This window comes from Trachurus japonicus, chromosome 1, assembly GCF_045865225.1.
Source record: "Trachurus japonicus isolate A0001 chromosome 1, Traja_1.0".
In the NCBI taxonomy this organism is placed as follows: Eukaryota; Metazoa; Chordata; class Actinopteri; order Carangiformes; family Carangidae; genus Trachurus; species Trachurus japonicus.
Genome location: NC_140907.1, coordinates 36,341,784 through 36,366,888, shown reverse-complemented (window position 1 = coordinate 36,366,888; position 25,105 = coordinate 36,341,784). Strand labels below are relative to the sequence as shown.

General features: G+C 39.5%; 2 protein-coding genes across 2 annotated transcripts in view; one reads left to right on the top strand and one right to left on the bottom strand.

Moving 5' to 3' along the window:
• Window positions 1–2,714: 2,714 nt before the first annotated feature.
• LOC146992456 (E3 ubiquitin-protein ligase TRIM21-like) lies at window positions 2,715–9,902 on the bottom strand. The gene is made up of 2 exons (XM_085786554.1): window positions 9,575–9,902; window positions 2,715–4,459 (listed from the first exon to the last, which is right to left on the bottom strand). The coding sequence occupies exon 2, from the start codon at window positions 4,448–4,450 to the stop codon at window positions 2,762–2,764; it is 1,689 nt and encodes a 562-aa protein (XP_085642680.1). The 5' UTR covers window positions 4,451–4,459; window positions 9,575–9,902; the 3' UTR covers window positions 2,715–2,761.
• Window positions 9,903–12,809: 2,907 nt separating this feature from the next.
• Window positions 12,810–25,105, top strand: part of ero1b (endoplasmic reticulum oxidoreductase 1 beta) — a 24,692-nt gene continuing 12,396 nt past the window's right edge. Inside the window, exons 1-5 of the mRNA XM_085787028.1 lie at window positions 12,810–13,270; window positions 16,120–16,239; window positions 17,335–17,418; window positions 19,078–19,119; window positions 23,737–23,819. Coding sequence (XP_085643154.1) covers window positions 13,064–13,270; window positions 16,120–16,239; window positions 17,335–17,418; window positions 19,078–19,119; window positions 23,737–23,819 — 536 coding nt within the window. The 5' untranslated portion in view covers window positions 12,810–13,063. The remainder of the gene's footprint in view (window positions 13,271–16,119; window positions 16,240–17,334; window positions 17,419–19,077; window positions 19,120–23,736; window positions 23,820–25,105) is intronic.

Sequence of the window (25,105 nt, the reverse complement as noted above, 5' to 3'; positions counted from 1 at the left end):
TAAAAAACGGCAATTACCCTTTAAATGACTACACTGGACTTTAAGTTAAGGAAACAGACGTAATAAAAGTCAATAATTTTCAAATTACGCGTTTCAAATGTCCTCATCTTTATACCTTTTTACGTTTCTAAATACTGAGTTGCTGTAAACAAATATGGATCCATAGTGTTTGATAATCTGAGTCCAGAGTGACTAGAAATCAAGAACTTTCACTGCATCAATTTGGACATTTTCCAAAAGAAATCCCACATTTAAAGGACAACCTCTGAACAGACTGAGCTTGGCTGTAGGTCTGGTTGTAGTTAAATAAGTTATCCTGAATGCAAATGTACAAAACGAGGAAACGTGCCTCTGAGTTTTACACAGAATTGTTTTTGTTGCTTTCTGACTAAATCACAAACCAACAGAGATCGACTCACTTCTCTTTGTTGAATCACAGTAAATATTCTCAGCTCTACTCACCAGTATCAGAGCAAAATCCTGATTAATTTTATGTTATTTGTCTCCAGACAGAAACACAGAGGGAGATGTGCCACGAGGCTCTGCTGTCGCTCTCAAACACTTTCACTTTCAATTCAATTTTAGTTTAAGTTTCTATTGTTGTTCTGATCTGACTCACTGGTCTCTGGTGTGTGTTGTCATACTGACCTCTACTGGACTCAGGGAGGAATCACATCTGACTGGGACAAACCTCAAGGAAGGGGGTGACTCCACTTTCAAAATAAAACACAAAGTAGAAGGGACTGGAGCTGATGTTAGGGTGAATTTTCTTTAAACACTGATTATTATTTCTACTGATTAAAGATTGACATTATATCTACTGATTAAAGTCGTACATCTATGTTTTACACTGAGATTATGTTTACACTGAAGATCCTTAATGAGCACTGAACATTTATCCGTAAGCTGATGATTACTGGTTAGAACTTGACACTTAATGTTTACTGAATAAAGTTCTCCTCCATAGATTAAGCTACCCTTTAAATAATGTGATGACTATTGAACAAATGTGATAACTGAGCTGAAATGTCCTGGTGAGAGCTGATGGAGCAGAGAAAACAGTGGAGAGAAAGGCCAGGATGTTTAGAGTGTTTTATTACTTTTATATTATGAAGAAACAAAGACAATCAGATGTTTTTTTTTACTATGATTATGTGTTATGTAGAAAACAAGTTTATTCAAGCCAATCTATTAAATTTGTTGAGTAATTATAACTGGTAACTAAATACTAAAGTATGTTATGTGTGATAGACTTGTGTATTAGGCCCCACTCTTAGATGTTGAGGGGAGACACTGGAGATCTTGTTTGTGAGAAGAAAACATTCCAGAGAGGCCCAAAGCTGATACAAACCAGGGAGGATAGGGCAAAGAACGATGCAGGTGTCCTTGAAAGTGTCAGAATTGAGAAAATTATAGCTACCCGAGTAGGGCCGGTGATAGAATAGGACCAGTCTGTGCACCAACGATGGGTGGGCTAAGTTTAAACCAAACTTCCTCCCCACCAGGTTTGGACCAATAGAATTAATTCCACACACATAGTTCGAAATATATTATGCGTCTGTAACAGTTTTGGTTCATCTTCTTTTTTTTAAATGATCCAATTCAATAAATAGTTAACTAGAACGTTGTTGTTTGTCCTCTCTCAAATAAACCAACACGCCTGACACTGACAAGAATCCTAATCATGATCACGTTTGGTCAATATCGATCAGCCACTAAGCTAATGGGCCACAACTCAGTCTGAACTGACTTTACTTATTCTTTAAGCATTAAAGTATATAGTTTATAGTCTATATGGCATTTAAACTGGGGCTCGTGCTCTAGTAAAAGGTCTGGTGACGCCCCTGATATCAATAACATTCATTCATTTATTCATTCATATCTTTATTGCAGACTCATGGTCCATTTAACAGGAGTTACAATGAAAGACAAAAAAGAGACAAATTACTAAAATAGCATTTTAAAAAGTACAAATAATTTCAAAACAAATTAAAATACAGGTTTTTATGCCAGTGCTCCCTGAGAATTGATGTGTAGCTGTTATGCTGTTCTTTTTAAATTGTTTTAATGGTCTTTATGTAAAGCACATTAAGTTGCCTTGTTATGAAATGCGCTATATAAATAAAGATGCCTTGCCTTACAGAACGAAAAGTATAAAAGTATTGTCACTCATTTTACAAAATGTCATTATTTATGAGATACAAAGTATTTTATTATTATTAGTGTTATTCACTGCAGCTGCTGGATTAGACTTTTTAATATGTGTTCATACTCAGCATGCGTTCAGTTGATGTATGAGTTGATTAGTGCATGTTATTCATGTGGATATAGATATATAGAAAAATTAATTATTGTTGAAATATTTTTATTTGATATGTTCTGATGTTGTCATTCAGTGTACATTTCATTGTTTTTCTGGCAGCAGAAGATGGAAGAAGTGATCAGATGATGGGAGAAGAGAAGAGAAGAGAAGAGAAGAGAAGAGAAGAGAAGAGAAGAGAAGAGAAGAGAAGAGAAGAGAAGAGAAGAGAAGAGAGCAGCAGAGAAAGAGTTCCACTACGACACATTATTTACATTATTGATGATTAAACTTGAAATTAAACAAGTGAAGTACATGTTGCAGTATTTGGCTGTAGACAAGGTCAAGAAAGCATAAAGGCAGAGTTCTTTTTTCCAGGTAGGATTCTCTCAAACTTCCCTACAAGGGTCTGGGCTTACATTGTTCAGTATTGACATTAAATATTTACATTGGTCCCCTGAATTAAAAATCATTCAAGTCCTGCAAAGAACGAGATGTTTTGATCTGAACAGTTTGATTGACAGGACAGATGATCAGAGGGGCAGAGTTTTTACCTCCATCATTATCAGAGGGACTGAAGTATGGGTGTAGTTTGTCAGTGAAGCAGCAGCCAGTGAAGGAGTAGATGAGAGCTGCAGCATCTACGTCATAAAAGGAGACCAGACCCTCCTCATAATCCACAAACACCCCCACCTTCTCAAGACCAGACCTCAGAGTGAGAGGGACTGAGGGGCCAGCAAGAGCTTTGTACTCATTTCCATTTCTCAACCATATCGTCCAGTAACCATCCTCAGGACTCAGTGTGATTTTTCCCTTCCTGTTGATCGACTCTCTGGCCACTCCCACATCCCACTTAGTTTTTCCTTTAACCTGAACCTCAAAGTAAAATCTGCCTGAAGAGAAACTCTGTTTTCCTAAAACACAGGGACTAGGAAAAAATCTCTCTGGGTTGTCTGGGAGATTCTTCCTCACATCACCACAGTGAACTTGTTTTCCATCATCAGACAGGATAAGTGCAGGATGTGCTGTATCAGGATCCAGAGTCACATCCACTGCAAACTGCTGGACCCTCTTCACCTCAGCCTCCATGACCTTCTTCTTCATCTGTCCACGGAGCGTCTCCACCAGCTGAGACACAGCTCTCACCACAGTCCCCTCATATGATGGTGGACGGACTCTGACCTGTGTCCAGTCCTTGGTGGGTGGAGCAGCTTTCAGGGATGGGATGCTTTGGAGGAGGTGGAGGTGGTCTTCAGAGAGTGAGAGCTGCTCCACCTCAGTGCTTCTCTTCTCCAGCTCAGAGATTTCCTGTTCCAGCTCTGTGATGAAGTCTTCAGCCTGTTTCTCTGAGCTTTTCTGTTTCTCTTCGATCTCCTTGATGAGCTGCTTCAGGCCTCTGTCAACAGACTCCTTCAGAGCAGTGAAGACCTCAACACCTTCTGCTTTCTCTCTGTCTGCAGCAGCTTTACTGATCTTCACTGACTGTTTCATCTCCTCAATCTTCAGTCGTCTCTTCTGGATCATCTGCTGAGTTTCAGCCTCTGTCTTCTGCAGCTCTGCCTTCTTTCCTTTATATTCTTCTCTCAGAGGAACAAACTCATGAGTCTTGTGGTCTAAAACAGAGCAGAGCATGCAGACACATGTCTGGTCGGTCTGACAGAACAGCTCCAAAGGTTTATCGTGCTTCCTACACATCCTGTCCTCCAGGTTCTCCACAGGCTCCATCAGCTGATGTCTCCTCAGACCTGACAGTGTCAGATGAGGCTCCAGGTGAGTCTCACAGTAGGAGGTCAGACACACCAGGCAGGACTTCAGGGCCTTCAGTTTGGTTCCAGTGCAGACGTCACAGGGAACTTCTCCTGGTCTGGAAACTTGTTGCTCTGAGCTGCTGCTGCTGGTTTTCTGTTGAGCTTCACATCTGAACTGAGCAACAACCTCAGAGATGAACGTGTTGATCTTCAACTGAGGTTTTGTGTAGAAAACCTCTTTACACATTGGACACTGACACCTGTCACTAACGTCCCAGTGCTGAGTGATGCAGCTCTGACAGAAGTTGTGTCCACATGGTGTACTGACTGGATCAGTGAAGACATCCAGACAGATGGAGCACAGGAACTGATCTTCAGACCTCAGGTTGCTGGCAGCAGACATGTCTACACACTGAGGACAAAGATCAAAGTGAGAACAAATGGCTAATAAAAAATACCTACCAAAAACCTAATTAATCATTTTGTGGTTTTGACCAAATCTTGTTACAATCATCAGTTTGGAGACAAAAAACAAAACAAAAGAAAAACAGGTGTCTACTGTTGGCAGTAATTGCCGTTTTTTACAATCTGGACCTTATTTCTATCATAAAATACCATCATTTCCTCACCCAGATAACTTTGGTGTCATTACAAGTCGTTCTGATGAAATGAGCTCCAGCCGAGAGCCGCGTATATCCGTATAATGGAGTCTACAGGGCAGCAGAATGCAGCCTCTAAATAACACATTATCTGCAGAGAAACTCCTTCATATAGGGGTATGATTAGATAAGTTTATATAGTGGGGTCGTTTAAGGCTCAGTCATTTCAAATTGGTGTTAAAGTTTGGTTTTCACTTCCAAGTTGAAGTTTAGGGTGTATAGAACAATTTGAGTCCGAGTGTCAAACACACAGATAAAAAATGGCCTCTAGGGGGCGCCGCAAAATATGTAAACTGCTACAACTTTTGATTAGATTATCCAATTTTAATATATGATGTATGTATGGATTCAGAATTAAAAGGAGAAACTGGTATGCCAAGCATTTGGTGACCAGATTAAAAATAAATACACTTTTAGCTCAATATATTAAAAGGACACAAGCAAAATTGTCCTTTTTTTGAAGATAAAGTCTGGAAATGCCCTCAAAGTTGCTATGAAACATGATTTTTAAAATTATTGGAAATAAAGGCTGTGTGGTGACTCAACTGGATTTAAGATTGGTGTTCAGAATATCCATATAGCACAAAGATAGCTAGGATACCCATACACAAATATGGCTGCATATAGCCTACGTGATATGAAGTACCCAACTTGCCTGCCTTTTGTTATTGTTGCACTTAATTATTTTGCTGCTTTCAACCCTGGGTTGCACCAAGAATGTCTGAAAATCAACTCAATGAAAGCAGCATAGTAGGACCCATCCTGCCTTATTCATATACATCTGTACCTCCTGTGGGCCGAAATCTTGTTACCCAACCTCCAGTTAAAGTTGTGCAGCCAGTGGTGAGAGGTTCATTCGATGCAGAGAGAAAGCAGAGGCATGGATGAATGCAGTAAATGACACCCTCTATGTCAATTCTGATTTAGAAAGTGGCACTCCAACAATGTGGTCTTCATTCCATGCTGCTCGATCTGATGTTGTTGGACAGCCGGAAAAAAACAATGAGGCCCTCCTGCCACTTTTTCATGACAAAGCAGCAACCCCAGAAATGATTCATCCTTGGAATGAACCTGGTGAAAAAAAACACTGAGCACCTCCCACAACAAGTCCCTGTGATGGTAGTGGACCAAACCCTCTATGACCATGCGAAAAAAAATGCAGTGGACCTTCCCTGACATCTTCCGAGAAGACAAGTTTGTGGTGATGTTAGGTGGGCTCCACATTGAAATGTGAAGAGGTGAGGTGAAGAAGGCCTGGGCGGGGTTCGAACCCCAGACTCCCGGGTAAGAGTCATGTGCGCTTACCAGTCACCCAAAGGGACATCCCCTTGGCCAAGTAGCCAGGGCGCATGATCAGTTGGAGGCATGGTGACAGGACCTGTCAACTGTCACACATGGGAGATCTTCTGCGTGGATCTGGATGTTCCTGAAGCCCTGAAAGAAGCTGGGCTAGTGAATTCAGTGGCAGCAGCCACATCATTTCTGAAGGCATCCAATGTGATGAGAACAAGATATGCCCATCAAGTTACTGTTGTGGTACTCCACAGCCTTCTAAAGCGAGCCTATGAGGACAGTGGAACCGGGATGGTCCTTGAGGACTGGGTTGAGAGAGTTGCCCATGAGAGCCCAACATTCTCCTTCTGGCTGCTTGTGTACAAGTACCAACAGAGTATCTTCATGTTCATACGAGCACATCGCGAACGGAAGATCAAACCCATAGTCACAACCCTGCAGAAGCTTGTACCTCTGGTCTTTGCTCTCGACCGTCATAACTATGCCCGGTGGCTTGCAGTCTTTATAAAGGACATGGAATGTCTCCCAGATAGTATCCGGGCAGAATTAGAAAAGGGACATTGGACAGTAACTCGCAGCAATCAGCGTTTTTCAGCTATGCCGATTGACGAAGCACACGAGCAAGCCAACAAAAAGGTGAAAGGAGTGGGTGGCATAATTGACCTCACAGAGGACCCGGACATGTTGGAACGCTGGATTGTGACTTGATGGCTGGATGGCTGGATGGCTGGATGGCTGGATGGCTGGATTGATTGATTGATTGATTGATTGATTGATTGATTGATTGATTGATTGATTGAAAAAAGTTACTCCTGATCCTAAATCCATACATACAAAGACTATGGCTGTTTTGCGGCACCCCCTAGGGCATAGAATAGAAGAGTGATGAGCATTTCAATTTCAGTTTAATCACCACACAGTCTTGACTTAATGAAATAACATTAATAAGTACAATTCCTTAGCAACTGTGAGGATATTTTCAGACTTTATCTTTAAAAAAGCATAATTTCGCTTGAGTCCATTTAATATTTTGGGCTAAAAGTGTATTTATTTTTAATCTGGTCACCAAATGTTTAGCATACCAGTTTCTCCTTTTAATTCTGAATCCATACATACCTCATTTGTTAAATTTGGTTAATCTAATCAAAAGTTGTAGCAGTTTACATATTTTGCGGCGCCCCCTAGAGGCCATTTTTTATCTGTGTGTTTGACACTCGGACTCAAATTGTTCTATAGACCCTAAACTTCAACTTAGAAGTGAAAACCAAACATTAACACCAATTTGAAATGACTGAGAAAAATTACACATGCATCCGACCCCACTAATACTTCTTCCTACTCCTTTTCGCTCATGTAAACTGCGTTGCTTCTAAGATGTTACTTTTTTGTGTATACAATTTTGCTGTTCACTTATTTCCTTATTATATTATTATTTTATCTTATTTACATGATCGAAATAAAGATATCAATCAATCAATCAATTCATTTCACCAATATTTAGTTCTGATAGGCTAGTGCTATTCCCCTCTGAGTCCGGGGTTAGCTGTTATCAACATCCGGGGTCTGTAGGTTGACCTACTGACCTCTGACCTGGATGATGTCATCTCCGACCGCTGCCCGGCGCGGCTTGTTGCTAAGGCTAATGCTACGGTTCGTTTCTGTGTGTTTCCGACTTGTCAGAACAAAATGAGCAGCTGGATGAAGTTCAGCTTCCACAGGCTTCCTCTCCTCAACCTGGACTCACTAAAGCTCCGGCTAGTTGAGATGAAAATGGACCCGAATGCCGAAGCAGAATGATTATTATCAGAATGAGCCGCGCGGCGCTCAGAGATGACATCATCCAGGTCAGAGGTCAGTAGGTCAACCTACAGACCCCGGATGTTGATAACAGCTAACCCCGGACTCAGAGGGGAATAGCACTAGCCTATCATAACTAAATCTTGGTGAAATGAAGGAGTTTCTCTGCAGATAATGTGTTATTTAGAGGCTGCATTCTGCTGCCCTGTAGACTCCATTATACGGATATACGCGCCTCTCGGCTGGAGTTCATTTCATCACAACCACTTGTAATGACACCAAAGTTATCTGGGTGAGTACATTATCGGATTTTATGCTAGAAATAAGGTCCAGATTGTAAAAAACGGCAATTACCCTTTAAATGACTCCACACTCCCTGGACTTTGAGTTCAGATAACAGAAGTAATAAAAATCAATCATTTTCAAAGTACACGTTTCAAATGTCCTCACCTTCATACCCTATAGTTACGTTTCTAAATACTGAGTTGCTGTAAACAAATACTGATCCATAGTGTTTGATAATCTGAGTCCAGAGCCACTAGAAATCAAAGACGTTCGCTGTATCAATTTGGACATTTTCCAAAAGAAATCCCACATTTAAAGAACAACCTCTGAACAGACTGGGTGTAGTTATATAAGTTATCCTGAACAGGGCCGGCTCTAGGCATAGGCGATATAGGCGGTTGCCTAGAGCGCCAACTGCTGGAGGGGCGCCGCCAGTCAAGGGGAAAAAAAAAAAAAAAAAAGATAATAATAATGATTTATGTCCACTGCGCCCCCTCACTTAGTGTTTTCTGTGTAGAAAAAAACCCCCAAAACAAATAAATAAACAATGACAAACATGTTCCTAAATTGTGTATAGTCACACACACAGCAGATACCTGTCTGCAGCAGGAATGCTCACTGAGAGAGAGAGAGAGAGAGAGAGAGAGAGAGAGGCAGTGAGGATGATGAGGTTTAAAGTTCTGACTAATTTGATGAGGAAGATCATGAAAAAAGCAGGGCCAGTGGGCCACAGCTCCAGATCAGCTCCAGCTCTGTATTCAGACCTGCTGAGCTCTCAAACTAGTTTTTTTTTTTTTTTTACCTCTCAAACAGTACCACAGTGACAACACATATATAGGGTACATTATATAGGCTAAATATTGTAAATTTTGTGTGTTTTTTGTCTACTTAGTTGATATTTGGAGAAAATTTCTCTTTTAGGGCTACACACATCTCATGAAGTTTGAAATGTAACGTGAAGTCAATATTTAGCTTCTGTTATCCCACATTTGAGACATTTGGTGAGAATGACAGTTAGGCCTAACATTTATGCTCAAAAAGCAATTTCACAATTTTTTTCCCACAGTTATCGCCTTATATCATACAGTATATTCCACTGCTTTTGTGAAGCCCAGACTTTCGTATACCCATTTCAAGCACCACAACAGTTTGTTCTCATGATTGTGAAGAGACTAATTTTTTCATGTCTTCACCCAGGATTTACTCAATGCAATTTTACTGATTGTTGTGCAAGTTGTGTATCTCAGGGTCAGAGGGGACATAGAGATACACTGTTATGTTATCGTTATGATCATTATGATCATTGTTGGGGGGGCGCCTGAGAGTAATCTCGCCTAGGGCACCAAAATGGCTAGAGCCGGCCCTGATCCTGAATGCAAATGTAGCTACAAAATGAGGAAACGTCTTGTTGCTTTTTGACTAAATCACAAACCAACAGAGATCGACTCACTTCTCTTTGTTGAATCACAGTAAATATTCTCAGCTCTACTCACCAATATCAGAGCAAAATCCTGATGAACTTTATTTTATTTGTCTTGGGACAGAAACACAGAGATCTGTCTCGGTTGTTGCTCTGAAACTATTTTACTTTCGATTCAGAACCTGTTTAAGTTTCTGTTGTTGCTCCACCCGTCTGACTCACTGGTCTCTGGTGTGTGATGTCATACTGACCTCTACTGGACTCAGGGAGGAATCACATCTGACTGGGACAAACCTCAAGGAAGGGGGTGACTCCACTTTCAAAATAAAACACAAAGTAGAATACAAGGGACTGGAGCTATGACAAGAATCCTAATCATGATCACGTTTGGTCAATATCGATCAGGGTCGCTTCCAGCCACTAAGCTCTAATGGGTCACAACTCAGTCTGAACTGACTTTACTTATTCTTTGAGCATTAAAGTGTATAGTTTATAGTCTATATGACATTTACACTGGGGCTCATGCTCTAGTAAAAGGTCTGGTGACGCCCCTGATATCAATAACATTCATTCATTCATGTCTTTATTGCAGACTCATGGTCCATTTGACAGAAGTTACAATACAAGACATCCAAGAGGTGGAGAATGAAATGCATTTTGTGTTCTCCTGTCCTTTCTGTGACTTTATAAGACAAAAACTGTTTAGTCAGGCAGATCCAAATAACGAATTTGTGACGATGCTGAGAAGCTAAAACATCTTTATCAGTTGAATACATTTGCATTTTCTTTATTTCTTGAATAGGCCTGGGAAATGAGACAAAGAGCGATGAAAGTAATCTTACATTGTTTATTTATGTGTCACACCTGTGTGGCAGCAGGTAGCCTAATACCAACAGGAAGGACTGTTTAGTCTTTTTTTTGTATTTGTTATTAAATGTGTCTTGTAATCTCATATGGGATGGGCCACAGTGGTGGCATGACACAAAAAGAAAAAATTCATTCATTCATTCATTCATACAAGGCAAAAAAGACACAGATGACTAAAATAACACTTTAAAAAGTACAAATAATTTCAAAACAAATTAAACTACAGGTTTTTTATGCCAGTGCTCCCTGGGAATTGATGTGTAGCTGTTATGCTGTTCTTTTTAAACGGTTTACTAATGAACAACATATTTGGCCTGTTTATAAAAACTTTTTTTTTAAAGTGTTATGGTGCCTTCATGTGCTATGGTAATTATGGTAAATAACAAAAAGGCGACGTGAAAAGTGCACATGAACACCCTCTCATGTGATATTTTGTGATATTTTCCACTAGGCAACTCGTAGAATTTTTTGATGCCCGAGCTGCCGAGATGAGAATAACCTTTGACCTTTTCAACATGGTGGCGAGCAACGCAAGATTCGTTAGGAGCTATTCACTTTATGTATGCGTGCATGTAGCCTACAGTAAAAAAAAAAACACTTTTAAAAAAGTGCATGTCCATATAACGGTTGCAAATGGATACCAACTGTCTTCGTGACAAAAAGACACACCAAAAAACATCCAAATACCTCCATGCTGCTCGTATGTAATGTCCGTCTTGTATTGAAGCCCCGAAATGCGAAATTGTCACGAAAAAAATTAAACGGCGAGACCCCCTGTAACTTAGTGATGGCAGTCCGACACTGAAGCTTCGGTACGTGCTTCAAACCAGTAACATCGAACCACTGTTTCAAAGCTTGTTTCGGTGCGGAAAAAATCACGTGACATATGACGTCCGAAGCAGTACAACCGCTTCACTGCCTGAATGAATCAACTGACTGGACCAAAGCTGGTTCACCGACTGACTGGTCTCCATTCTGAAAGCGTGTACCCTCATCCGTTTCAAACGCACACAAGCATCATCTGTTTCTTGCGAGCGAGAATTGTGGAGAAACTGTAAACAAAAAACAAACACTCATCAAATCTTCATTTGTAAATAGTGTGTGCGCGCATGTAATGAAGGTCCGCGGATATAGCCACAGTCGCGAGGTACCAGAGAATTGACAACGTGTGGCGGCTATTAGCAGAGAAATGATTTGGCGAAGCGGTTAGTATTGCTGCCTGCAGTGTAGGATACGCGGGTTTGAGACCCGTGCAGGTCATGTCAAATATAATCTGACTAATGCATCAGTACGTTTTTAAATAAAAGATTCTTTAAATCCAAGGGTGATCAAAGCGAAGGCACTTTAGAACAAAAGTGTTATCTACTAAAGTAATTTCACCAACTCTGCTCATTGAGGTGTGTGCGCATGTGTGAGTGCGCAATTAAAACCCTCCAGTCCACCCACTAGACCAGTGGTTCTCAACTGGTGGGTCGGGACCCAAAAGTGGGTCTAGACCCGTTCTGGATGGGTCGCGGACAGCTGGTCAAAAAAAGAAATAATATTTAATGCACATCTGATGTTGGACATGTCTTTTATTTTGAAAAATAACTTATATTGAAAGGCACACGGGTCACATGAACACATGCAGTTGTAATGCTCCTCCTCAGTTTCTTATTATTTGCTCTGAATGCAAAGATATCAGTTTCTTATTAATGTGGCCTGAATGCAGTGAGTCTTGTTTTGTGGGTCTTTATTTTGTGCAATTTGATATTTATTCACTTTTGTGAACATGCTCTGAATGCAGAGATGCATTAGAAGTCAAATATATCGTTTTGTTGGTCTCCATTTTGTGCAGTTTGATATTTTTTTATTCACTTCCGTACATGCAGTTGTCATGGTAACTCCTCAGTTTCATTCATGTGCTCTGAAATGCACTTTGCTCAATAAAGAGCAAAATGAGTTTTTAAAGGCTTAAAAAAAAAAAATCTTGGTTTGAATTCTATAAAAGTGGGTCGCGACTTAATGACCATGGGGTCAAAAATGTGGGTCCCAGAGTAAGACTAGTTGAGAACCCCTGCACTAGACTGCCTCATTTTGACTGCAGCCTCGCACTTCGCCAGGAGAGGTCACTCTAAATGAAGCTTCGAGTAATGAACCCATTTTCGAAACAATTGACTCAAGTGGTTCAGTGCTTCACAAAAGCTTCATTTGCCCATTACTACTGTAACTCAGAGAAGCCACGGAGGACTCTGAAACTTCTGCCAGCCCTTAGTCGACATGATGAGGGTGAGTAGAGAATGAGTGAAATTTGAATTTTGGGTGAACTATCCCTTGAATCGGTGCTGCGTGTGGGGCTTTTATTTTGAAACGTCTAACCGGAAGTGACCGAACTTCTTCTTGTTTCGCTGGTTTGACACCGAAGAGGAAGAAGAAGAGGAAAAGGAAGAAGAAGCTGTTGGACTGAAACTAAAAACTTCTCGGGTGTTTTCCTGCTCCATCTTCCCCCGGTCGCCGCGGCTCTCTGTGTCCGTGTGGAGGCGCTCACAGCCCGGGGAAGCTCGGCTCGTCGACTCGCTCTCTGGACTTTGAGTTTTTTGTTTAGTTTTGTTTCGTCACAGCCTCCATCGTTATTTTTACTATTATTATTATTACTACTATTATTTTTTTTTCTATCATCGTGCGGTCTGGTCTGAGCCGCCCAGCACAGCCAGGGATGTGGAGAGTCACGGTCCCGGCGCTCGGTGTCGTGCTGCTGGCCTGGTTCTGCTTAGGGAACTGGTTCCAACACCACAACCACAACAACAACGGAGGAGGAGGAGGAGGAGGAGGAGGAGGAGGAGGAGCAGCAGGGAAACCACAGACCCAGCACACAGAGAGTCCGAACCAGGACCAGGACCAGGACCAGAGCTGCCTGTGTCATGTGAGTATTGCATGATTTATGTTTTTATTCGGGTATCTGTGAGGCTTTTTATAAAACACAACAAACCAAACGGACAGTAGTTTCCATTCAGGAAGTCTTCTAGCATTTTCTACTGTCGCTTAGATGTGACGTCACCGGCGTGCGGCGTGTCAGCTGTGGCTGTGTGATGCTAGTTTAGCTTTGACTCACATTTTTTTTTTTATATATCTCTAACGTTATTATCTCTTGTCTGTTTAGTGTCGGAATGAAAAACACCCGATTATTATTACACGACTTTTGAATTGAAGTCTTTATTGTCTACTGCCGTGGAAATTCTTTTTTTTTTTTTTACCTTTATTTTACCAGGCAAATTGCTTGAGATAAAAAAATAAAAAAAATCTCTTTTACAAGCATGGCCTGGCCATAAAGAAGATAAAAGAGACATAGTAGTCACAAATATTCACAATAAGATACACAAAGACACACAAGAGCTTCACGCACCTTTCCCGTCTGTTAAAGAGCTTTTACTTTTTATATATGTATATAATTCAAAGGCAAGTCATTTATATGTCTTTATTTCAGTCTGAAAGGTCCATAGGAAAGACACAACACAACACATCAGACACGCCACCACACGTACAATAAAAGAGAATAAAGCCGAAAATAAATGAATAAAACTTGCGTAGTTGATGTGAAAATTTTAAAAATAGCTACTATAAAGTTAAAAAGAGACAACTGTACCAGTGTCTTTATTCGTTTGTGCTTTACACAGCATCATAACAACATGTTTGTAAAACAGTTTACAACTCGGAATACGTGGAGATGGTTAACAAGAGCTGATGAAAGCAGCTTTAACAGGAGTAAAAAAAGAAATAAAAATAAAATAAATGTTTGTTTTAACTCCAGAGTGAAGCTGTTAACACTGCGTCATCATTATTATTATGCACATTACATCTTAAATGAACTCGTGTTGAACTCAGGTTCGAAGTAGAACTTTATCAAAGCGTGGTGTTCTCTGATTGGTCGAGGCAGCGGCTTCCTTCCGGCCGCCCGCCGCGGTGTCTCATGGGAGTTGTAGTTCGGGCGGTTTCACAGCAAACACAACTGTGACTGGAGCTTCTTCTTTTTTTTTTAACAAACTTTATTATCACATTTGAAAGATACACATACAACATGACATTATACAAACATGAAACAACACTAAAGTACAGAGAGTGCATAATACATATAGCAGAGCTGGATAAAAATAAGTAAATGAAAAGAAAAAGAAAAAAAAAGCCTTGACAGAGAGACTATAGGAGACTACAAAAAAAAAAAAAAGACTACATGAGGGGGCGGGGCCTCGTGTGACACAGCTGGTTGTTTTGGGGGCGTGGCCTCGCAGGAAGCACGAGGCAGGAGGTCCAGTAGTGACAGCTCAGCTCAGACAGACTGAGAGAAACAGAAAGAAACAGACAGACAGAAGGATAGAAAGACCGAGCTGCTTTTAATCTGAAGGAGCTGCAGGATGCTGCGAGGGCTGCTCGTCCTGCTGCTCGCTCTGCTGGCGCCTGGAGGAAGGCTGCAGTCTGAGGTCAGTTAGTTAGTTTATTAGTTTATTAGTTAGTTTATTAGTTTATTAGTTAGTTTATTAACTAACTTTCTTAGGCTTTTTAACTACAACATTAGAAGGCGGAGAGGAAACAGGAAGCAGAAATGAGGTTTTAAACTCTTCACAGAGAGAGAGAGTCAGTGAGGTGGCACCATATGTTTGATCTAATCGTCTTTTCATGTCATTTTTTCACTTTTTTATTCATTTATTTGAGCATACTAAAAGATAATTTGTTGTAAATATGCCAAATTCAGCTCAAATTGCAGCAAGACAAAAACAAAACAAATGTTAATACAATATATCATCACATTGTGGTTGAAATGACTTTATAAAGATAAAAAAGAACTGACTTAGACTCAGAGGGAGAAGCAGCTGTTGTGTTAAAATGTCATTTATCACGTGTTGACATGTTGTTTGACCAGTTTGAAACGAGTTCCTCTCATTGTTTAAAAGGAGAAAAACCACGTATTTATAGAACTTGTTCTCTTTTTTATTCTGACGTTTTACATGTTTTTTTAAAAGAGCTGGATGGATCAACAGCTGTTACTGAGCCACGTTCAACACCTGTAAAAGTCGAATACACCACAATATTTACACCTGTGTGATAGATGGGGTTTAAACCTGCGATCACTGATCTCTGCAGCCGGTTTGCATGTGTATTTATTTATGTAAAACAGTGAAGCAGCTGCTGTTTGTTTGTCACTCTGTGTTTCTGGATGGATTTAACATCATTTGTCACATTATTAAGAGGAAAAGTGGTGTTTTTATATGAAATGTAAATATAGAAACACAGAAAAAATCTATTTCTATTTAATGTTTTTAGAAGAAAAGTATATATTTTTTTTATCAGAACACTTAAATCCACTGCAGGTGGATCAAATATTTGACATGTTCAGGGACATTCAGTCTGAAAAGGTTCAAATTTATGCTTTTAAAACAATTTATTCATTTAAAATGATTTTTATTTGTCACTAACCGTTAATACAAGACAGGTTTGAGTGAATGAGGAGGTTTTATACGTTACTATGGTTCTAGGTTGTTACATATTGATCTGCTGTTGTGTGAATTGAAGGTTTTTTGTGAGAATACGAGTCGTTTTGTTCAGTTTGTCTCATTAATTCAGAATAAAACAGGTTTAATTCAGAAATATAAAGTATTTATATTATGAGCTTTAATGCAAATGTCTACCTTTATTCTGTATGTAGCTGGTCCATGATGATGCTTATTATTGGTGGATTATTGGTTGATTATGGTCTGTCTGTCTGTCTGTGTGTCTCAGCTGACTGGCGTCCTGGACGACTGCTTCTGTGACGTAGAAAGCATCGACGTGTTCAACAACTTCAAGCTTTATCCTCGCATCAAGAAGCTGACGGAGAGAGACTACTTCAGATACTACAGGGTAACACACACACACACACACACAACACTCATACGTAATATTATTATTAATAATAATAATAATGGAGATAATGATATTTATAATAAGGTAAACACTCACCACTCATTTTTAATGTTATTAATGATAACAATGATAATGATAATAACCATAATAATGATAAAGTAAACACAGCTGACTCTCTGAGTTCAGGTTTTTCTGGTCTGTTGTAACATCACAGTTACAGAATAATTGTGTTTTTATTTTATTCTAAAGCTTAAAGTGTTTAATAATGGACGAATCAAACGTATCTACGTTAAACAGGAACTCAACATGATGACACATGTTGTCCAGAAACACTCAGAGTCGTCACAGCAGATCACAGGGAGGCAATGTCTCCAGTTTTGTTTTATTTTGTTTTATTTTATTTTATTTTATTTTATTTTATTTTATTTTATTTTATTTTATTTTATTTTACCTCAGTGAGATGTGCTTTTATTTTGGCGGTCTCTCATTTGGAGGTGTTAATCTATTGATGATGAATTCTTCATTGTAACCGATGGTAACCTGCAGTGATCAGTTAGTAATCAATACATACATCTATCTGATCAATGATCCTGTTAAATGTGGTTTGTCTCAGTGTTTTGTTTGGTCGGTTGTTACAGAACAGGATCGTGAGTCATCGATCGATCAGCTGATTGATTATCATCGATCAATATTAATGTTGAAAACCTCCTCAAGTCCAAAGTCAAATGATTTGAAACTGTTGTTCTTATTGTTTATTATTATTTTATAATTATTTAATGTGATGACGTCATCAGGTGACTGTGATGCGTTCAGGTGTAAATCCTCAGTGTGGGACGTTTCTGTTTGTTCAGCTGAGATACACAAACTGTTTGTTTACACTCTGTTCTGTGGTGTGTAAACGAACTGTAGCAACACACACACACACACACACACACACACACACACACACACACACACACAGCTGACGCCCAGTAAATGTTGAGTAAACATCAAATCCAGCAAACAATGAGTCAAGTAAACATTAAACAACTGCTCAGTAAACAACAACATCATGAGTAACAGGTGTCTCTGTCTGTGTCTCTGTCTCTGCAGGTGAACCTGAAGCGTCCGTGTCCGTTCTGGCCCGATGACGGACACTGCTCCATCAAAGACTGTCACGTGGAGCCCTGTCCTGAGGTCAGAGGTCACACACACACACCGGCTCCACACCTGCTGGGGTCGTGTTCATCCAGCTCCTTAGAATCACTAAGAGTAACGACTGATGAGTAAAATTTATAGGAACGAGTCAACCAATGACTGAAGGGAATCCTAATCCTTATCTAAGAATATAGAAATGTCTCAGTGAACAGTTAAAGTCCCACTCCCGCGACCCTTTTCGGTCATTTTAAAACCAGCTCATTAGCAATGCACCTCTGGAGGGTGGGCGGAGACTGCGCTGCTCTCCCAGCCACCTCCTCGCACCCCACCCCCCCGCTTGCTGACAGCTGGACATTGTACAATTACAGATTCAGCGCGTTCAGCGTAAAACTCCACACTGGGATTCGATCCCAGACTGGAGCATAGTCCTTGCTCACGGTGCAAGCTGCTCTACCAGGTGAGCTATACCTATTATACCTAGACAGCTACACCGAGCTGTGAAGGCTTTCACCTCTGAGCCAGATGCAGAGCGGGGCGGGAGCTTGTAGCACTAGTGCCCTCCCCTGGAGCTGTGACACGTCAACCCCAGTCTCCCTGAAACTGCCAGTTTGCGTCTGCCATTGGTTCACAGCAATTTGAAGGCAGAAAAACTCTGAAATGCAATTTTGCACTTCCTTCTCTGCTGATAAGTGCTCTAACACAAGAAAAATGCCACAGGAACATGTGAAAAGCTCAGAAAACACGATTTTCACAGGAAATGTGAAATGGCCAATAGGAGTTTATGTTCAACCATATTCTGACAATAATCTACAAAATAATACTATTGGTAATGAATCAAAAAATAATCTTTCAAATTCATTAAAGGGATAGTTCACCCAAAATTCAAATTTCAGCGGGGCTCCGTGCAGCACTGCATGTCCATACGACGGTTGTGAACGGAGCTCACTTTTCTTCGTCCAAAAAGACACACCACAAAACATCCAAATACCTCCATAGTGCTCGTCTGTAATGTCCCTCTTGTATTGAAGCCCCAACATGAGAAATTGTTCTGAAAAAATGAAATAAGTCTATATTTTAAGCTTGTTTGTAGCGGAAGCTCCCAGTGTTGCTCTGCTGGAATCTCGCGCGATTTGCGGAGCCGTGAACTGGGTGTCAATGCAAATCGCGCAAGATTTGGACGGACCAGGAAGAGCAGTGCTGGGAGCTTCCGCTACAAACAAGCTTAAAATATAGACTTATTTCATTTTTTCAGAACAATTTCTCATGTCGGGGCTTCAATACAAGAGGGACATTACAGACGAGCACTATGGAGGTATTTGGATGTTGTTTGGTGTGCCTTTTTGGACGAAGAAAAGTGAGCTCCGTTCTCAACCGTCATATGGACATGCAGTGCTGCACAGAACGTCTCATCTCCTCCTGTCGGCTCCTCACACTGAGGAACATCTGGAGGCTCTGAAACATCTGGAGGAGGAGGAGGAGGAGGATTATTAGACTGGAGGAAGTTGATTGATGAGGATTGATCAGTATAACCAATAAGAACTGTTTGTTTTCCCACAAAGACGACGTTGAGTCTTTTATAAACGCACTGATCTTTACCTGAGACTTTTCTCCTGATCAATCGATTGATAGATGATTTGATGATTCACTGTCTGGATGAAGTCACCTCACCATGTGTTTGTTTGTTTGTTTGTTTTTCAGAGTAAGATCCCGGTCGGCATCAAGTCTGGGAACTACAACAAGGTGAGAGCAGCTGATGAAGCACCGGTTAACAACCAGTTTGAACACACAACAGGAGGGAACTATTTTCAGTGGCGGATTGATCCATAGTTGGAGCTTTAATGAGTAGTTGTAGGAGACGTTCAATGTCAGTGTTGTAAACAAAACAAAAATATAACAATGAACAAAAAGGTTTTAATTGGAAAAAGTGGAAGGACAACGGAGTAACTAAACTGTTTGTTTTTTTTGCTAAATTTTACCACTTTTTTTCTAGAAATTTTTTTTTTTTTACTTTTTTCTCCTTTTTTTTGAGAACCTCTTTTTACCTCTTTTTTCTAGAAATGTTTAAACATTTTTGGAGAAATTCTACCACTTTTTCGTATACATTGACTAAAAAAGTAACGTTCTTCAGTCTCAGAGCACATAATTTGTGTATTTTTGGTGTTTGCTTCAAAGTTTTGTCCAATGGGGGTCCGTGGTTGAATTTGTGTCAATTTAGGGTAAAGCAGTTTGAGAACCACTGCTTTACAGCACTCTATTGAAAAATCTGTCTTGATAGATAAGCTGAGAAATTGCGTACACAAATGTCTTTACAGTTACGACCTGTTAAAATAAAATATAGTTAAATTATGGTATTCAACTCAAAAAAAATAAAGGGAACACTTAAACAACACATCTTAGATCTCAATTAATGAAATATTGCAGTTTAAAGTCGTTATTCAATATATAGTAGAGTGTGTTGAGAACAAAATAACATAAAAATTATCAATGTAAATCAAAATTATCATCCCAGGTTGATTTCACACGGGTGTGATATACTTGGAGTTACAATGTGTTGTTTAAGTGTTCCCTTTATTTTTTTGAGCAGTTGTATATTGTAGGGTTGTTCGGTATACCGGTACTAGAGTGGTACCGGGGTACTGACGCATTACTGCGCTTAGATGGACTCACTCAATGCAAACACTGCTGGATGATAAGTTTCGTTTTTACTGCGCACCACCACTGGCTCTCTCTCTCTCTCTCTCTCTCTGTGTGAGTAAGTGAACACAGCGAAGCAGCACTACACGGAGATGAATTAACGGAACGATATGGCGTTGATGGGGGGGGGGGGGGGGGGGACAACGTATGGGAAAACAATAGGTGTGTGTGTTTGAGTAAAAATAGGTGTGTGTGTTTGAGTAAAATGAACGTTTGTGTTTCATTCTATAAACTACTGATAACAATTTCTCCCAAAAATTACAACTGGTCAAAATAACAAAAAAAGATGCAGTGTTGCTGTTTTCAGACCTCAAATAGGCTAATGCAAATAAAACAAGTTGATATTCACACCACTAATGTTTTAATTTAGGAAAAGTTCAGATTAATATAGATGGAAATTTAATCCTGCAGCAGCAACTGTTTATTGATTTACTGATTATTTACTGATGCATATGTTATAGTTCTAAGATTTTATATTAAAATAAAGTCAATAATGACATTTGTTGTGTTCTCTTTTTATTTGGAAAAGTACCGAAAAGTATCGAGACAACACTAGTATATTGTGAACACAGACGTTAGTGAACAGTGTGTGAAGCAGCAGCAGCAGCAGCAGCAGCTGTGAACGCAGCCCGGTCACAGGTGTTTGTACCTGTTGATCCTCAGTTCAACAGCAGCTGCTTCTGTTCCAGCACGGTGTGTCTCCTCAGCTGATTCTCTGTGTACACACCTACACACACACACACACACACACACACACACACACACAGACATACACACACACACACACACAGACACACACACACGCAGCTCGGCCTGATGTTTGTCCTGTAGCGACCAGACGTCTGCTCTCAGTCGAGGTCGCGTCTGCTTCACTGACCGTCGGCGATCTGAGCGCTGAGAGAGAGAGAAGAAGATGTAGAGATCAGTCAGACTGATAGTCTCTATCTCTCTATCTCCCTTTTCTCTTTCTCTCTCCTTTTTCTCTTTCTCTCCTTTTCTCTTTCTTTCCCTTTTCTCTTTTGCTCCCTTTTCTCTTTCTTTCCCTTTTCTCTCTCTCTCCCTTTTCTCTTTCTCTCCCTTTTCTCTCTCTCTCCCTTTTCTCTTTCACTCCTTTTTCTCTTTCTCTCTCTCTCCCTTTTCTCTTTCTCTCTCCTTTTCTCTTTTCCTCCATTTTCTCTTTCTCTCCTTTTTCTCTTTCTCTCTCCCTCCCTTTTCTCTTTCTCTCTCCTTTTCTCTCTCTTCCCCTTTTCTCTTTCACAATTCAATTCAATTCAAATAGCTTTATTGGCATGAACAGAAATGTGTTGTTACCAAAGCATTTTACAAAATATCTACACACATACATACATTACAATATTACAATTCATATTTAGTACAGTACAATGCAATTTTATACATTTATAAATCTATATAGATAGAATAGAATAGATATAAATCCGTGCATTCTGGTTGTTAAAGTGAGTCCCTGTAGCTGCCAGAGGAGCTGCCGTCCCTTCACCAACAGAACTGACACTTTCTCCTCTGGGCTTAAACATGTGAAACTTCCTTATTTTCTTCTCTATTTCCCCAAAGTGAGAGTTTCTTACTAAAGAATACTTCTCACAGTCGAGGAGGAAGTGCATCTCTGTTTCTATCGGTCCTGTGGAGCAGCGACCACAGACACGCTGCTCTCTGGTCTGTCTGTGTCTTCCTGTTTCTATGGCTACTTGGTCACTCAGCCCATATATGGTCAGGATCCGTCTGTGCTTCCTGTCTCTGACAGAGTGGAGATGTTCAGCCGATTTATATTCTCTGTTCAGTACGACGGAGTATTAGGGCCACATTGAGGACAAAAAAAACACAGACTTCGAGAATAAAGTCGTAAAATTACGAGAATAAAGTCATAAAATTATGAGAATGAAGTTGTACATTTCCTACGAGAAATAAAGTCGTAAATTTACGAGAATAAATTCGTACATTTTATATGAGAATAAAGTCATAACATTACGAGAATGAAGTTGTAAATTTACGAGAATAAAGTTGTACATTTCCTACGAGACTAAAGTCGTAAATTTACGAGAATAAATTTCGTACATTTTATACGAGAAAAAAGTCATAACGTTACGAGTATTAAGACGTAAATTTACGAGAATAAAGTCGTAAATTACGAGAATAAAGTCATAACATTACGAGAATAAAGTCGTAAATTTACAAGAATAAAGTCATAAATTTACGAGAATAAAGTCATAACATTACGAGATACAGTTGTAAATTTACAAGAATAAAGTCATAAATTTACGAGAATAAAGTTGTAAATTTACGAGAATAAAGTCGTACATTTCATACGAGAAAAAAGTCATAACATTACGAGAATAAAGTCATAAATTTACGAGAATAAAGTTGTGCATTTCCTACGAGAAAAAAGTCATAACATTACGAGACTAAAGTCGTAAATTTACAAGAATAAAGTCATAAATTTACGAGAATAAAGTCGTACATTTCCTACGAGAAAAAAGTCATAACATTACAAGAATAAAGTTGTAAATTTACAAGAATAACGTCATGAATTTACAAGAAGTCGTAAATTTATGAGAATAAAGTCGTACATTTCATACAAGAAAAAAGTCATAACATTACGAAAATAAAGTCGTAAATTTACGAGAATAAAGTCGTGCATTTCCTACAAGAAAAAAGTCATAACATTACGAGAATAAAGTCGTAAATTTACGAGAATAATGTCGTAAATTTACAACTTTATTTTCGAAGATTGTGATTTTTGTATTTGTCAATGTGGCCCTAATACGTCACCGTAGTTCAGAGTCAAATAACAATTTATTCTACTTTGAGTTTTTGTTGTAAATCTAGATGTTTTGCTGGATGGATGATGAGTTTTATTGTGTTGTGTTGTTTTGGGGCTGTTGTGTTGATGGAGTCTGGTCAGTTAGCTTCACCATCAGCTGTTCTCAGGGTTCAGCTCTTAGGTTTTTAGTGTTTTTTAAATGGATGTGTGTCAGTTTTGGACTTATATTGTATTTATTTAGATGTGTCCAAAATGTCATTGCCTGTTTTTGTATGTTAAGCAGTAATGGTAGTAGTGGCAGTAATTATCTCTCTTTTCTGCCTTTTCTCTAACTTTGTTGCCTCAAGAATCAATGAAACAAAACGAAACAAATACAGCTCTCAGAATCAAATATATACAACATGGTATCCGCAGGGTCTTAAAAAGTATTTAAAAAGTCTTTTCACGACATTATAAAGTCTTACATTTTGAAGGTATTTTTTCTGAATTAGCTGTCCAAGAGTTTGAGTCCTAAAACACATTGTAAAAGTGTGTGAATTTATTCATTTTATTAAAAAACAAAGATGAACCGGTACATAAAAAAAGAAAAGAAGATTGTTGTTTTTGTTTTTTGAGAGTGGAGCAATGTTTTTTTATATAAACTTTGCCTTTGATTTATTATCCCAGCTTATTTTGAATTCTGTTGTATCATAGTGGTCTATATTCTTTATCATATAGAACTGTTCAGTTCAAAGTGTCACTGATGTAAATGGTCACAGCTTGAAGTGGCGGTGAGGTAGTCTTAAAAAGGTTTTAAAATTAACTTCAAGATTCCTGTATAAACCCTGTACAAATAAAATAAAAACTAAAAAGTGTATATATATATATACTCTCTCTCCCTCCAGTACTCCCAGGCAGCCAACACCATGTCGGACATGTCTGAGTGTGAACAGGCCCAGGAGCTCGGCGCCATCAACAGCACTCTGAGGTGAGGACGACGTGTTGCTTTCATGTTTTCATCTTGTCTGTCTGAAAACTTTCACTCTGTCACTCACTGATGTTAACACACTCACACACACACACACACACACACACACACACACACACACAAGTGACTGAAACCACAGATATTATCACCATCAGAGCTCAACTTCCTGTCAACAGCTCTCGCTTCTTTATGGTCGTCTCTTTACCGCTTCTCTCCAGATTAAACAACATTAAAACTCAGATTGTTCGACTTTCTTTCTTTCTTTCTTTCTTTCTTTCTTTCTTTCTTTCTTTTATTTATTTATTGCAACCAAAGCAATTTCACAATTTGACAATATCATCACAACATTTCTTCCATTGGTTGGAAGGGAGCAGGGAGAAGATACATCTTACTATATTGCCTGCCCCTCACTCAACATCTAATTGACCTCTGGCTAAGCCCCACCCCCTCCACTCAGACATTTCACAGGAGGCAACTGATGATTTTTGGAGACAGAAAGATTAAATATCATCTCGAAGTCACCAAAACTTCACTTAGCTTTACTGCTATGGCTGTCGGTTCGGTTGCCGCGAAACGCAGATAGCGACGGGCTAATTTCTGTTAGCCTGTCTATGGAGTTTTACATTATACGTTAGCATTAAGCTAGCGGACTTTATGCTTAGTTGTGATGCTGGCTAACATCTAAACATCTCTGACTATATGTTGCCTCAAATACGTTGTTGACTTAACTTAGAACAGATGTAGACATCCTTGTTAAGTTTATCCACGTTTAGTTGGTGTTGTGGTCGACTGCATAACTTTATCCAGAGCAGACACTTCTCTCGGTTGAGATGGGGCTTGGGAAAAGGTAAAAAAAATCCACCCCGTCGCCTCTCAGGATACCTAGTGTCAGAGTTGCATGTACCCCATGCACACCGTTTGACCATTTTAAACTTAAAATGTCAAGAAAAAACATATAAAAACGAATGAAAACTGACTAACTGCAATGCATTTCAATGGACGTGGAAGCAGAGAATGTCCGAGTGTATGGGCTAGCTATGCGCACTGTGATTGGCTCATTGCGTTTGGGGGCGTGGCTTAGCCATAGGTCAATTATTCTAGTAATCTGTCACTGAGTAACATTCTTCCCATAAAACAAAACAGAATAACAACAACAACAAAAACAGAAACAGAGCTTCAAGTTGACTTGTCCGTCAGTCACTGAGCGAAACCGTAGTCTTACCATAATGTAAACAGAACAAGCATAATAAAAAAATACAAAAAACAGCATTACAAGCTGACTTTTC